The sequence below is a fragment of the Tripterygium wilfordii genome, chromosome 6 (genome assembly GCF_013401445.1).
Source record: "Tripterygium wilfordii isolate XIE 37 chromosome 6, ASM1340144v1, whole genome shotgun sequence".
In the NCBI taxonomy this organism is placed as follows: Eukaryota; Viridiplantae; Streptophyta; class Magnoliopsida; order Celastrales; family Celastraceae; genus Tripterygium; species Tripterygium wilfordii.
This window is the reverse complement of record NC_052237.1, coordinates 824871-838026: the sequence shown is the minus strand read 5'-3', so window position 1 is coordinate 838026 and position 13156 is coordinate 824871. Positions and strand designations below refer to the sequence as shown.

The 13156-nt window shown below is 37.0% G+C and overlaps 3 protein-coding genes and 1 long non-coding RNA gene across 4 annotated transcripts; all 4 read right to left on the bottom strand.

Moving 5' to 3' along the window:
• Nucleotides 1-4319: 4319 nt before the first annotated feature.
• LOC120000810 ((R,S)-reticuline 7-O-methyltransferase-like) lies at nucleotides 4320-6401 on the bottom strand. Its single transcript, XM_038848949.1, has 3 exons — nucleotides 5850-6401; nucleotides 5124-5683; nucleotides 4320-4834 (listed from the first exon to the last, which is right to left on the bottom strand). The coding sequence occupies exons 1-3, from the start codon at nucleotides 6025-6027 to the stop codon at nucleotides 4535-4537; spliced, it is 1038 nt and encodes a 345-aa protein (XP_038704877.1). The 5' UTR covers nucleotides 6028-6401; the 3' UTR covers nucleotides 4320-4534.
• Nucleotides 6402-6529: 128 nt separating this feature from the next.
• On the bottom strand, nucleotides 6530-8534 carry LOC120000811 (xanthohumol 4-O-methyltransferase-like). Its single transcript, XM_038848951.1, has 3 exons — nucleotides 8182-8534; nucleotides 7321-7874; nucleotides 6530-7065 (listed from the first exon to the last, which is right to left on the bottom strand). Exons 1-3 carry the CDS (start codon nucleotides 8348-8350, stop codon nucleotides 6766-6768), a joined length of 1023 nt encoding a protein of 340 aa, XP_038704879.1. The 5' UTR covers nucleotides 8351-8534; the 3' UTR covers nucleotides 6530-6765.
• Nucleotides 8535-8875: 341 nt separating this feature from the next.
• Nucleotides 8876-9599, bottom strand: LOC120000812. Its single transcript, XR_005468661.1, has 2 exons — nucleotides 9363-9599; nucleotides 8876-9167 (listed from the first exon to the last, which is right to left on the bottom strand). It is a non-coding gene; the product is annotated as an uncharacterized LOC120000812 (long non-coding RNA).
• An 819-nt stretch (nucleotides 9600-10418) lies between these two features.
• On the bottom strand, nucleotides 10419-12856 carry LOC120001080 (xanthohumol 4-O-methyltransferase-like). The gene is made up of 3 exons (XM_038849322.1): nucleotides 11997-12856; nucleotides 11158-11711; nucleotides 10419-10888 (listed from the first exon to the last, which is right to left on the bottom strand). Exons 1-3 carry the CDS (start codon nucleotides 12163-12165, stop codon nucleotides 10589-10591), a joined length of 1023 nt encoding a protein of 340 aa, XP_038705250.1. The 5' UTR covers nucleotides 12166-12856; the 3' UTR covers nucleotides 10419-10588.
• Between the last annotated feature and the right edge of the window lie 300 nt (nucleotides 12857-13156).

Genomic DNA, 13156 nt, shown 5'->3' with positions numbered 1-13156 from the left:
ACGTTAAAACCAGTGGTTTTAGTTGCATAAGCAAATGTCGTCAAGCATTTGTAGTAAATGTTTTTTTGACTTTGTGTTAAAATATTCCAAAACCATAGAGAGACAGAGACTTACTATTGGTAATGCCTAAAACCACGTCATTAATATGCACATAGAGATTTGCATGCCAAGTTTTAGCAGCCGGCTGGGGTGGATGGACCACAAGCTTATACAGTGTTAAGTTCGGTGGTGCTGGATGAATTATTGAGTGACGAGGGAGTTTAGTACTTTAAATCGCACCTCATTGAGGAAAAGAAGTTAAATACAAAATATAATAGGTTAAACTTTTTAATTAGTAATATACGTTTTCCAGGGCTCAAATTAGTATGGGTTGGTGCTGAACCTAAAAAGATTAAGCCGAGGGGATCAGTATAGATTGTTCCAAAGCGGACAAAGTGTTACTAATGCGGATGAGCGGATTGCTACAGATGGTATCGGAGTCGAAGCCTCAGTGTTCAAACTGTGGGACTCACGAGGACGTAAGCATATCCAACTTGAGTGGGTGAAGCCACAAGCCTCTTCAATGTCGAGTTTGATAGTGTTGGACGATTTATCGAGTAGCGAGAGGGTTTAGTGTTCTAAATTTTACATTGCTTATGGGAAGAAATGAAGCGCAAAATATATAATAATATGTCAAACTTTCTAACTAGTAACAATCATTTTTTATAAATTAAATTAGTATGGATTAGTGTTGACTCTAGTAAGACAAAATTGTGCTGACGAATATGAAGTCGTACAAAACAATTGTGGAGGAATGAGGTGTTTAAGTGGTTTCAACATTGAACTGTAACGAAAAAGAAAAATTTAAAGTGCTGATGGTGGAAGTGTGGAACAATGTCCTATTGGACACGTCCATTGTTGTATTACACGGAGGTTTTATATAGTGATGTCAAGATCCGGTGTGTTTGTTAAACTCGTCAAGACATGTGAACGCTTGTGGAATGACACCAGACAAACTGCTTCCATCAGGACACGCCACACCGCAAGCTACTTCAAACAGGGACAAACAAAACCAGGCTCATCTCTTTTTCCTTGCTTTTACAATCACAGGCCCCATTTTTAACCAATTTGTCGGTACAACTAAATCCTATTTACACACTACTGCTGTCACTAATCCATGCACTTCCCAACTACCTTATTTTAGGAACCATCAAACACGTGCACCGCACATGCGCCTGCTTGTGGGTTTGAGCACACGTACATATCTCATATTCGGACTAATTAGCTAGCTCATCTTGATCCATCTCTAAGTGATAATAATCATGTTATCCACTAATAATACCCCCAAGAAAGAAACCCACTTCATATCTTATCCATATATATATATATAGATTGAACTAATTGGCTTCCAAAGCGCACCCACTAACCAATAACCATACCACAAAAATGTCAAGTGATTTTTTCTAGAGCTACCTCTATAGGCGGAACGCTTTATAATTATTTGGTGTATGTGGGAGAGGAAGATTGACTTACTGAATTTTTCTAGTCACTTTCGTAGACCGAACGCTCTATAATTATCTAGTGCGTGTGGGACACCAAGACTTAATATATAGTTATATACTGTCTGTCGTGGATGAATTATTCGTTAGAAATAAGGATTTTTACTCTCTTTTTTTCCCCCTTTTCTAGTCGTGCAACTGCCAACAAAGTAAACCTTACTGTCCATTGTCGAGGCCTATCCAGAGACCAGAGTGAAGTTTTCGATATTCTCATTATTTCACTTCAAATTTTCTACTGTATGCATGTTATTGCGTCTTTTCTTTATGGGCCTTTTTGGTTCTAATTTCGTGCCGGTGCTTAATAATAGGCCTTTCTGCTGGAAAATAAAATATGGGCTTCACTTTGTTTATGATTGGGCCATAATGGGCCTAATTTGCCCAACAAAAATATAAAAAAAATCAGTTTCCAAATATGGGCTTCAATTTTGTTTTAATTGGGCCGATATAACGGGCCTAATTTGCTGAACTTTATCGTTGATTTAGATCAATTTAAAAATCCATTTAAATTACATGAGTCATTTTAAGTCAATAAAGTTTGCAGTGACATCAAGCACAGGGAAAGCTTGACATAATATAACTTACCATATCAGTGTGTAAATATATTTTGGGCTTCTTTCCAGTTATAATAATAATAACTATTATTAATCATTTTTATTTATGAACATGTTAGGCAGCCAAGGCCCATGATGAATGAAAAGAATCAGACGATTATATGTTTATTACCGAGAAAAACCCAAACTTGGCCCAAATTTGAAATTTCACTTATGTTCTACCCATTGGGCTTGTTTTTGGGCCCAGAATGGAAGTTTATCAACTCCAATCTCAGGCTATGTTTGTCTGGGCTCATTTAGCTACTTCAAGTCTTACGCCCAGACCCAGAATGGGGTTGATTAACACCAAGCTATTTGTGCGGGTAAACTTTAGTCACACCCCTAAGTTTACTAAAAAATCTCAATTTTGATTGACAACCCTTTGAAAAAATCAATTGACGGGGTGTCTTTAGTAAACTTAGGGGTGTGACTAAAGTTTGCCATTTGTGAGTGGTCAGATGTGTTTGTCTCAGCCCAGTCCAAGATATCGGGCTTGAATTTAAGGCCAAATGAGGCCCTAAACGAAACCAAGCTTACATCCTGGTTGTTATTGCCATGCGAAAAAGATATTCGTACCAGGTTGTTGAGGTATATGGATCAAAATGAAAATGCAAGAGATGAACTCCACATACACTTTATAATGTTGTCCATACATGTTAGCAATTGGAATCACTAAGATCCCAGTAGCTGGTACGACTAGTAATGTTGATTGCTCTATATTTCATAACTTATTTTTTTACATCTTAGAAGCTAGTATTGAAAATGACAAAATAAACTAATACCAAATGGGACCAATAACATAAAATCCTCTGTTGATTGAAGTCACTATTTACAAATTCTACCACTACAAAACGTGATTAGTGCTGTATAAGTGATGCCGGCTTATCCATAAGCCAAACTAGGGCTGTTACTGGTATGGTAAATTATCCATTGGTATACCATTACCGACGAATTGGTTACCGAAAATAGCAGAAGATTGGTATACCGTTACCAATTGTTCGGTACGGTAAATTTACCGATGATTTCGGTAACGGTAACGGTAAACAAAGTTCAAAACCGGTAAATTTCCCGATTACCGACATATATATTAAATATATATTAATATTATTTTTAGTTTTAGTTTTATTTAATTATGACCATTAGATTGATCTAATTTAATCTAGACCATTGATTATTTTTAGGGTTATCATTTATATATCACTCGTAGCAATTTCATTAACTTTAAAGCAGTGTTTGTTACATAACAAAATGCTTTGTTGGTATTGATTACATGCTTTTCTTCTCCCTTTCCATTATGATCTTTTATCCTTATTTATCTTGTTTCTTCTAGCTTTCCTGCTATGGAGTTTAAAACACTTCGGATACTAAAAATATTAGAAATTAATGAAATGAAAGATTTTCCGTTATAGATTGTTGGAATAATGTTATGTGAATTCTCCTTTCTTTTTTTCTCCGATTGATAGGTATTTTCTCTTATTCACATGTACCACAATGATCCTTCTCATTAATCTATCATTTTTATTATTGGTATTGTAGGCAAGATGAAAGTGTTGTAGTCTCATACAATGACTATTAAGCACAATGCTACTTGATGCATTTTTTTTCTTCTCTTTTTTAAATAGGTTTTAAGAATTGGTAAATTTACCAATTACCGACTTACCATTACCGATCGATCGGTATACCGACCATCGGTATACCGACTCTTCCGGTAACGGTAATGGTAACATTTTTTGAATTACCGAAAGAATTGGTATGGTAACGGTATTCCGTGTTTGGTAACGGTAACCGTACCAATAACAGCCCTAAGCCAAACACAGGAAAGTCATTTCCACTTTATATAGAATAATAATTGGGTCATGGTGCACTATTAATCATGGCAGACAGAGTTGGGTGACAGAAATTAAAGCATTTACAAATTGAATAATATACTTTTTAAATTAAGGGTCGGTAGTAGGTATGCTTTAAAAGAAAATTGGGTATTTGATTCGGGTAAATTAATTATTAGAAACGTCACAAATTTGTACCTACTAATTACCTTTGTCTTGTTTTTTTATGTTTGCGAAAGGGCAGCATGCATGCATATAATATAATTACCTTCTATTAGGGCTTCGCAATGATAGTGGTATATATTGACTTTTCTACACAAGCGAAGCAAATAATGGTGGATAGACAATCAAACGTCAAATCAAGCTGAACAAACCCTATGACTTTCCGCCTGATCAAGGTTACAATTTATTCCCGTAAAAGATTAAAAACATAATATAGGCAGCAAGCAGGAATCCATGATTATTTTTCCCAACAACTACTACTAACAACATGACATAAGTACGGATCGGAGCCCCAATTTTTAACACAACATCAAAATCACACTATAACAAGAGTTTTGTAGGTAGATAGGTTGTTATTTCACTCTGGATAAGCCTCGATGACCGAAACTAAGGCTGGAATTTCAATAATTTTGTAACGAGGAAACCCTCCTTTTTCCAACACTGCCTTCCATTCAGCTTCAGTCCTCTCCCTTCCATTCAAGGTGTAGAAAAGCATCAACATATCAAAAATCAACCCCACATCACCAAAACTCCCACTCCCATCATCTTTCAAAACTATTTCCACCAAAATAAGCTTCCCCCCTTTCTCCGGCATGGCTTTTCTGCAATTCCTCAAAATCTTCACGCAGTAATCGTCTCCCCAACTATGCAACACCCTCTGTCAAATCAAGCAGTTAAAATAGTTGTTTTTAAATATGTGAAAAGATTAAGATTCACCTAACCTACCAGCTCATGTCAATTAAGACTAAATTAATCTCACATCGGTATAGCCTAAACCCCAAGTAAAGCCCAGTTCATCTCACATTGAAGACGTGTTTTCATAGGCCGAAAAACCAATATTGGCTAGTGATGGTCCATGAAGAACAAATCCGTATTGAACCGTGGCCCAAAGCGGATAATAATATCTTCAATGTGTTTGGGCTGAGAATTTCAAATAATTTGCATACCTGCATGAGAACTGCATCAGCTTTGGGTATGTCCTCAAACATGTCACCCTCAACATGCTTGACACCAGCGTGGTCCGGTGCTGTGGCAACAACATGAGGAAGATCCAAATTGATGCCGTTGATGTGGGGATGAACTTTCACAATCTCAGCTAATGCTGTTCCAGTGCCACCCCCAACATCCACCAATGTTTTGATGCTTTCACTAAATCCATCTCTGTATTGGGGAAGCAATGCTTTCATGAAGAGCTTGGCAGTGCATGACATGGCATGGTTGTAAACATTGTTGAGTTGAGGGTTCTGAGAGGCAAAGTCCCATGGTCCACCTTCTTTTACAAACCCACCAGGAGAAGAAGGGAGTGGTGATGGTCTTTGTAATAACACCATTGGGTTAAGATTTGTGTCCAAATCAGTTAACAACCATCTTGACTTGCGAGTCAAACCATAGAGAGTCTCTTCGCCAATCTTTCCATGCTGATTATGTTCATTAAAAACTTGTCTTCTCACTAGGTATCTCATTATGCGGACAAGGTAGGCAGAGTCCACACGAGGTGCATCAATTCCTAGTTGATATTCAAGTCAATACGATCAACAAAGTTAAATGTAACTCTATGATGAAAAATTATACTAATTAACTACATGAGAGTTGAAATTGCGATCTCCCGCATTTACAATGAGTTACACAGGCAATCAGTTTAATTAATGTGAGAAACAATAGTTAATGGTCACCTGAAGCCAATTGAGACAAGGAAATTGGGCCTCCATTTCTGTGTATGATGTCAGGAATTCCAAGCTCAACAGCGCGCTTGATTACCATAGAATCTACATATCCATGCATGAGTTGCCATACTTCTGCTTGGCCAATCACCAACTCTTCTTCACCTTCAACTGAGTAGTACTCCTCCATTAATCTCCCTTAATTTCTACAACTCTCTCAAACTAGATCAAAGTAGACTATACTCTTTGAAAGCCAATAATTATGCTTGTGCTTCATTAGGGAAAAATAAATAAATTAGACTACATGTACATATAGAGAGAGAGCTCCATGGCCGGCCGGCACAATATTCTGTAAATGAATAATGGCTATTAACTTAGTGACAACTCCATGGCCGGCGCAATATACTGTTTTACGTATTTATATAATTTGTTTTGGTATGAGCAAATATGAAACTCCAATCAGATGATTCCAAATTCGAATCAATTATGGAAATCTTTAACATCTGATCAGTGGGCCATTGAGGGCTTGATTGAGCAGGCCATGCAGATCTTCTCTTATTATTAGGCTTTCAAACTCCAAGGGAGTTGACTCGGCGTTAAGTTGGGTCGACTCCAATGTGAGACTTCTAGAGTCGAATTGAACAACTGTAGATTGATCAAATAAACATCCAAATTCAAAAATAATTCCAGTCTACATAATATCAAAGCTCCATTCATAAGCATAAAAATCAAAAACATAATTCTTAAGCAACTCCAGTGGAAGAGATTGCTTCATCTTGTCAACCTTTACGGAGTAAAATACACACAGGGTGTAGAGGAACATGGAGCAGCGATCCTTTCCAATAGTACTAACAACATCAAATACATATCACAGATTCACACAATACGAAAATCACACCAGGAAGAATTCTGTAAGTAGGAAGGTATGTCATTCTGGATAAGCCTCGATGACTGAAACCAAGACGGGAATTTCAATAATTTTGTAACGAGGAAACCCACCTTTTTTCAACAATGCCTTCCACTCAGCTTCAGTCCTCTCCCTTCCATTCAAGGTGTAGAGAAGCATCAACATATCATAAATCAACCCCACTTCCCCAAAAGTCCCACTCCCATCGCCTTTCAAAACGATTTCCACCAAAATTAGCTTCCCCCCTTTCTCCGGCATAGCTTTTCTGCAATTCCTCAAAATCTTCACGCAGTAATCGTCTCCCCAACAATGCAACACCCTCTGTCAAATCAAGCAGTTAACATAGTTGTTTTTAAATATGTACAAAGATTAAGATTCACCCGACATACCAGTTTGTCTCAAAACTAAAATATCACATCAATATGATCAAAACCAAAATAAAATCCAGCTCATCTCACATTGGAGATGTGTTTTCATGGGCTGAATCACCAATGGTGATGGCCCATGAATAACAAATCTGTGCTGGCACATGGCCAGAGTGGATTTTGGGATGAGAATTTCAACTAATTCGCATACCTGCATGAGAACTGCGTCGGCTTTTGGTATGTCCTCAAACATGTCACCCCCAACATGCTTGACACCAGCGTGGTCCGGTGCTATGGCAACAACATGAGGAAGATCCAAATTGATGCCTTTGATGTGAGGATGAAATTTCACAATCTCAGCTAATGCTGTTCCAGTGCCACCCCCAACATCCACCAATGTTTTGATGCTGTCAATAAGTCCATCTGTGTAGTGTGGAAGCAATGCTTTCATGATAAGCTTGGCAGTGCATGACATGGCATGGTTGTAAACATTGTTGAATTCAGGGTTCTGAGAGGCCTTATCCCATGGTCCACCTTCTTTAACAAACCCATCAGGAGGAGCACAGAGTGGTGATGGGTTTTGTAATAACATCATTGGGGCTAGGGTTGTGTCCGAATCAGTTACTAGCCATCTTGACTTGGGAGTCAAACCATAGAGAGTCTCTTCGCCAATCTTCTCATGCTGACTAAAAACTTGTTTCCGAACAAGGTATCTCATTAAGCGGCTTAGGTAGGCAGAGTCAACATGGGATGCATCAACAATCCCTAATCGACATACACATACATCCAAATTAACTATGAGATTCAATTTATAACAGTCTAACAGATCCCAATATTTTTTTTTGTCTCAGCTAATCCAAATATTGAGATAAACGCACACGATTTCATATTAATCATATAGAGTCTTGGATTTCACATGAATCATATGCATCCATTTCAACATTTGAGATATATAGCTGGAAAAAAAACGTTGAGCTTAGCATTTCGTTCAATTTATGAACAACGAGAAATAACAACTTATATAAATGAATCAAATGTGCATGAGAAGCAGTAATATGAAGAGTAGAGTCACCTGAAGCCAATTGAGACAAGGAAATTGCGCCTCCATTTTTGTGGATTAGGTCAGCAATTCCAAGCTCAAAAGAACACTTGATTGTTGCAGAGTCTACATATCCATAGATTAGTTTCCATAATTCTGCCTGTCCAATCAACAACTCTTCTTCACCTTCTACTGAACTCATCAGTTAAGAATATCTATATCTCTCTCTCAAACTACACTCTTTGAAACCAAAATAATGTGTGCGCGCTTTGCTTGTTTTTACTTGATTTTGCCTCCAACTGGACTGGCATTATCAGATGAAGTATTGACCATTATTTATTTTTCGAATTTTTTTTATAAAATAATTGGGCGTTTAACAAGATACTACAGGTGGCGTACATCTATTGGTCTTGGACAAATATATATATATATATATATATATATATATATATATATATATATATATCTTAAAAGATCTTGCATAGTAGACTAACAGTTCAATTGATTATTAATTCGATTGCTTTATCACTTGTGCGCCTGGAGCGCTAACCCTGGCTAGATGTTGCAAAAGTCAACAAAATCCTTTTCACATTAGGTAATGCTATATTCCAATTTAATAATTTGCGCAATTATATTATTGAACAGATAGCTTCACAAAATCTTTTGCTTACCGTTATCGACTCCTAAGTCTGCCGGCAAAGGATGCCATAAGGACTTAAAACGGTCCTAGTCGAGGGATTAAGATATTCCATTACTCCAATTGAGTTGACCGTTAAATGTGATAATGTCTTTTTGATGAGTTTCCTTTCATTAAAAAAATAGTAGAGGGACTAAGGGCCTTGCAATGAAAATTGTAACGTGTCTAGCCCGACCACAACCAGTGGGCCGACCCATTATAAGTTATCAACAGATCAAAGTCCATAAAGTAGACACTTGGCCCACATTACCGTTCTACTGAAAAAACCCCCAGTAAAACTTTGCAGCTCCTTATTTCCTTCAAATAGCTTGCACGTTCAAAGCTAGAAGCAAAAAAACAAGGGATAAATACAATCAATTGCAGTGATACTACCATGATCGTGATAAGTAGTAGCAGATGGTTACGGTTAAATCATAAATATAGATTTGAAAGACAGATGAGAAACAACTAGAGAAACTATGGCCACCAAGGAAGTAATACAACTGAAAGGAAAAACATATATATATACATAATATACCTCTGGTGGAAGAGATTGATTCATCTTGTCACCCTTTTCTGAGTAAAATACACACAGGGTGTAAAGGTACATGAGGCAGAGGACCAGCTTGAACTTAACGACACCTTTACTCCTCTTAATCTTTACCAAACGAGTATCCTTCATGGTTGTTAAGTTCAAGGTTTTCCTTCATGATTGTTAACCAGCAGCAGCATCCCGTCGCCAAATATCCTAATTACGAGACTACAATATTGCGTGAATTACGGGATATAATTTTTTTTATAAGTTAGATAATTTTATTAGGGTATCAATTAACTTTTGACTTACAGGATATTTTCTATAAATGTATAACTTTTGACATACCTTTTTTAGGTTAGGTAGATTCCACTAATGATCGATGTCTCCCACTAATGGTGGCTCACGGGTCTTGATATATACAGACATGATAGAATTGAGCTTTTGTATATAAAGGTGAGAGAAGAGAGGGAGAGACAATTAATGAAGAGTACGTTACAATTTTGGGGACTTTTTTTATTTATTTATTTATTTTATTATCCAAAGGGTTGTTTAATTTCATTTGTAATTGAAATACATTCCTTATAAGCATTTGTTGACAAAATCTGTTGACTAAGTGTCACATTTGTGGGAAGTCTGACTATAACTGTACAAAATCTGTTCGGGTGATTTTTTTGCCTCATTTTAAAATATTGGATGACGACTCTTTAAGAAAAAAAAATTTAGGTGACTAATTGGTAACAAACGCTATCTTTGAGTGATCTAAAGTATTATTAATAACATCATTCTATAGTTTTCACAACATAAATGAGTTGCTTTTTTTTTTTTTTTTATAAATTTGATAATTTATTAGTAAGGAAAAAGATTATAAAGAAAGAGGAACAATCAAAGAAAACAACATTAGACTAACAACCCCATCGAGCAAGGAGCCGGCAGGCGAAGCAATGCGAAGTTCAGATATAGACTGTGGAGGTCGATCCAGAGAGCACAGAGCCACAACCATATTCAGCAAACTACAACCCCAAGCTCCCAGGAGCCAGCCCAAGAACATAAATGAGCGTCTTAACAACATAAACAGAACATTTACGTACGTTTTATATGTACAAATATATAGGTAACAAGCTGGTTTGCGTGATTATTTTTCCAACAGTACTAACAACATCAAATACATATCACAGATTCACACAATACCAAAATCACACCAGGAAGAATTCTGTAAGTAGGAAGGTATGTCATTCTGGATAAGCCTCGATGACTGAAACCAAGGCAGGAATTTCAATAATTTTGTAACGAGGAAACCCCCCTTTTTTCAACAATGCCTTCCACTCAGCTTCAGTCCTCTCCCTTCCATTCAAGGTGTAGAAAAGCATCAACATATCAAAAATCAACCCCACATCACCAAAACTCCCACTCCCATCACCTTTCAAAACGATTTCCACCAAAATAAGCTTCCCCCCTTTCTCCGGCATGGCTTTTCTGCAATTCCTCAAAATCTTCACGCAGTAATTGTCTCCCCAACTATGCAACACCCTCTGTCAAATCAAGCAGTTAAAAAGTTGTTTTTAAATATGTAAAAAGATTAAGATTCACCTAACCTACCAACTCGTGTCAAAATTAAAATCTCACATCGGTATGACCAAAACCAAAGTAAAATCCAGCTCATCTCACATTGGAGACATGTTTTCATGGGCCGAATAATCAATGGTGACGGCCCATGAATAACAAATCCGTGTTGGCTCATGGCCAGAGTGGATGATATTTTCAATGTGTTTGGGCTGAGAATTTCAACTAACTCGCATACCTGCATGAGAACTGCATCGGCTTTTGGTATGTCCTCAAACATGTCACCCCCAACATGCTTGACACCAGCGTGGTCCGGTGCTATGGCAACAACATGAGGAAGATCCAAATTGATGCCTTTGATGTGAGGATGAACTTTCACAACCTCAGCTAATGCTGTTCCAGTGCCACCCCCAACATCCACCAATGTTTTGATGCTGTCAATAAGTCCATCTGTGTAGTGTGGAAGCAATGCTTTCATGAAAAGTTTGGCAGTACATGACATGGCATGGTTGTAAACATTGTTGAATTCAGGGTTCTGAGAGGCCTTATCCCATGGTCCACCTTCTTTAACAGACCCATTAGGAGGAGCATGGAGTGGTGATGGGTTCTGTAATACCACCATTGGGGTTAGGGTTGTGTCCGAATCAGTTACTAACCATCTTGACTTGGGAGTCAAACCATAGAGAGTCTCTTCGCCAATCTTCTCATGCTGACTAAAAACTTGTTTCCGAACAAGGTATCTCATTAAGCGGGCAAGGTAGGCAGAGTCAACATGGGATGGATCAACAATCCCTAATCGACATACACATACATCCAAATTAACTATGAGATTCAATTTATAACAGTTTTACTGATCCCAGTATTTTTTTTTTGTCCCAACTAATCCAAATATTGAGATGAACGCACACGATTTCATATTAATCATATATGTATCCATTTCAACATTTGTGATATATAGTTGGAAAAAAAAAAACGTTGAGCTTAGCATTTCATTCAATTTATGAACAACGAGAAATAATATCTTATATAAATGAATCAAATGTGTATGAGAAGCAGTAATATGAAGAGTAGAGTCACCTGAAGCCAATTGAGACAAGGAAATTGTGCCTCCATTTTTGTGGATTAGGTCAGCAATTCCAAGCTCAAAAGCACACTTGATTGTTGCAGAGTCTATATATCCATGGATTAGTTTCCATACTTCTGCCTGTGCTATCAACAACTCTTCTTCACCTTCTACTGAACCCATTAGCTAAGAATATCTATCTCTCTCTCTCAAACTACACACTCTTCGAAACCAAAATAATGTGTGTGTTTATATCATATGAGTCTACATTTGATATATATATATAGAGAGAGAGCTCGGTGGCTCAATGAACCTGCATAAGCCTGTGATCAATTATTTTAAGTTTTTCTTTCTATCAAAAACATTTTATCATAGATTTTATTGAGGGTTTTCGGGTATCATCCGACTAACTTGATTATATATGGTGTGTGTATACATATATTTTAAGCGGCAAGTGTCGACCTTTATAGATTTTATTATAACTTGATTTTGCCTCCAACTGGACTGGCATGATCAGATGAAGTATTAACTAGACTAACAATTCAATAGATTATTCGATTGCTTATTACTTGTGCGCATGGAGAGCTAACCCTAGATGGTTGCATAGTCAACAAAATCTTTTTCAGTGACGTGATATTATAATTTAATAATTTGCGCAATTATATTATTGCACTGCAGCTTCACGATCTTCACAAAATCTTTGACCTGACGCTATCGACTCCCAAGTCTACCAGCAAAAAATACCATATCGACTTAAAACGATCCCACTAGAGGGATTATGAAATTCAATTACTCCTATTAAGTTGACTAATATAAATTTGACGGAGTTTAATGTGATCATATCTTAGATGAGTTTAAGTTGACTGATATAAATTTTATGGAGTTTAATGTGAATCATATGATGGTATCTTGGAAGAGTTTGCTTCATTTAAAAAATAGTACAGAGACTAAAGGCCTCTCGTAATGAAAATTGTAAAGGGTCTAGTCCGACCACAAGTGGGCCGACCCATTATAAGTTATGGACAGATCCAAGTCCATAAAGTAGATACTTGGTCCACATTAACGTTCAGCTGTGCTCAAAAGCTCCAGATTCTGAAACATCAAATAAACATCTAGATTCAAAAATAATTCCAGTCTACATAATACATCAAAGGTCCATTCATAAGCATGAAAA

Coding starts and splice junctions, on each gene's coding strand:
- LOC120000810 (XM_038848949.1), bottom strand. CDS start 6,027: ATGGAGGAGTACTACTCAGTTGAAGGTGAAGAAGAGTTGGTGATTGGC. Junction 5,684..5,849: donor CTTGTCTCAATTGGCTTCAG/GTGACCATTAAC, acceptor AATATCAACTAG/GAATTGATGCACCTCGTGTG. Junction 4,835..5,123: donor CTGATGCAGTTCTCATGCAG/GTATGCAAATTA, acceptor TTGATTTGACAG/AGGGTGTTGCATAGTTGGGG.
- LOC120000811 (XM_038848951.1), bottom strand. CDS start 8,350: ATGAGTTCAGTAGAAGGTGAAGAAGAGTTGTTGATTGGACAGGCAGAA. Junction 7,875..8,181: donor CTTGTCTCAATTGGCTTCAG/GTGACTCTACTC, acceptor TATGTCGATTAG/GGATTGTTGATGCATCCCAT. Junction 7,066..7,320: donor CCGACGCAGTTCTCATGCAG/GTATGCGAATTA, acceptor TTGATTTGACAG/AGGGTGTTGCATTGTTGGGG.
- LOC120001080 (XM_038849322.1), bottom strand. CDS start 12,165: ATGGGTTCAGTAGAAGGTGAAGAAGAGTTGTTGATAGCACAGGCAGAA. Junction 11,712..11,996: donor CTTGTCTCAATTGGCTTCAG/GTGACTCTACTC, acceptor TATGTCGATTAG/GGATTGTTGATCCATCCCAT. Junction 10,889..11,157: donor CCGATGCAGTTCTCATGCAG/GTATGCGAGTTA, acceptor TTGATTTGACAG/AGGGTGTTGCATAGTTGGGG.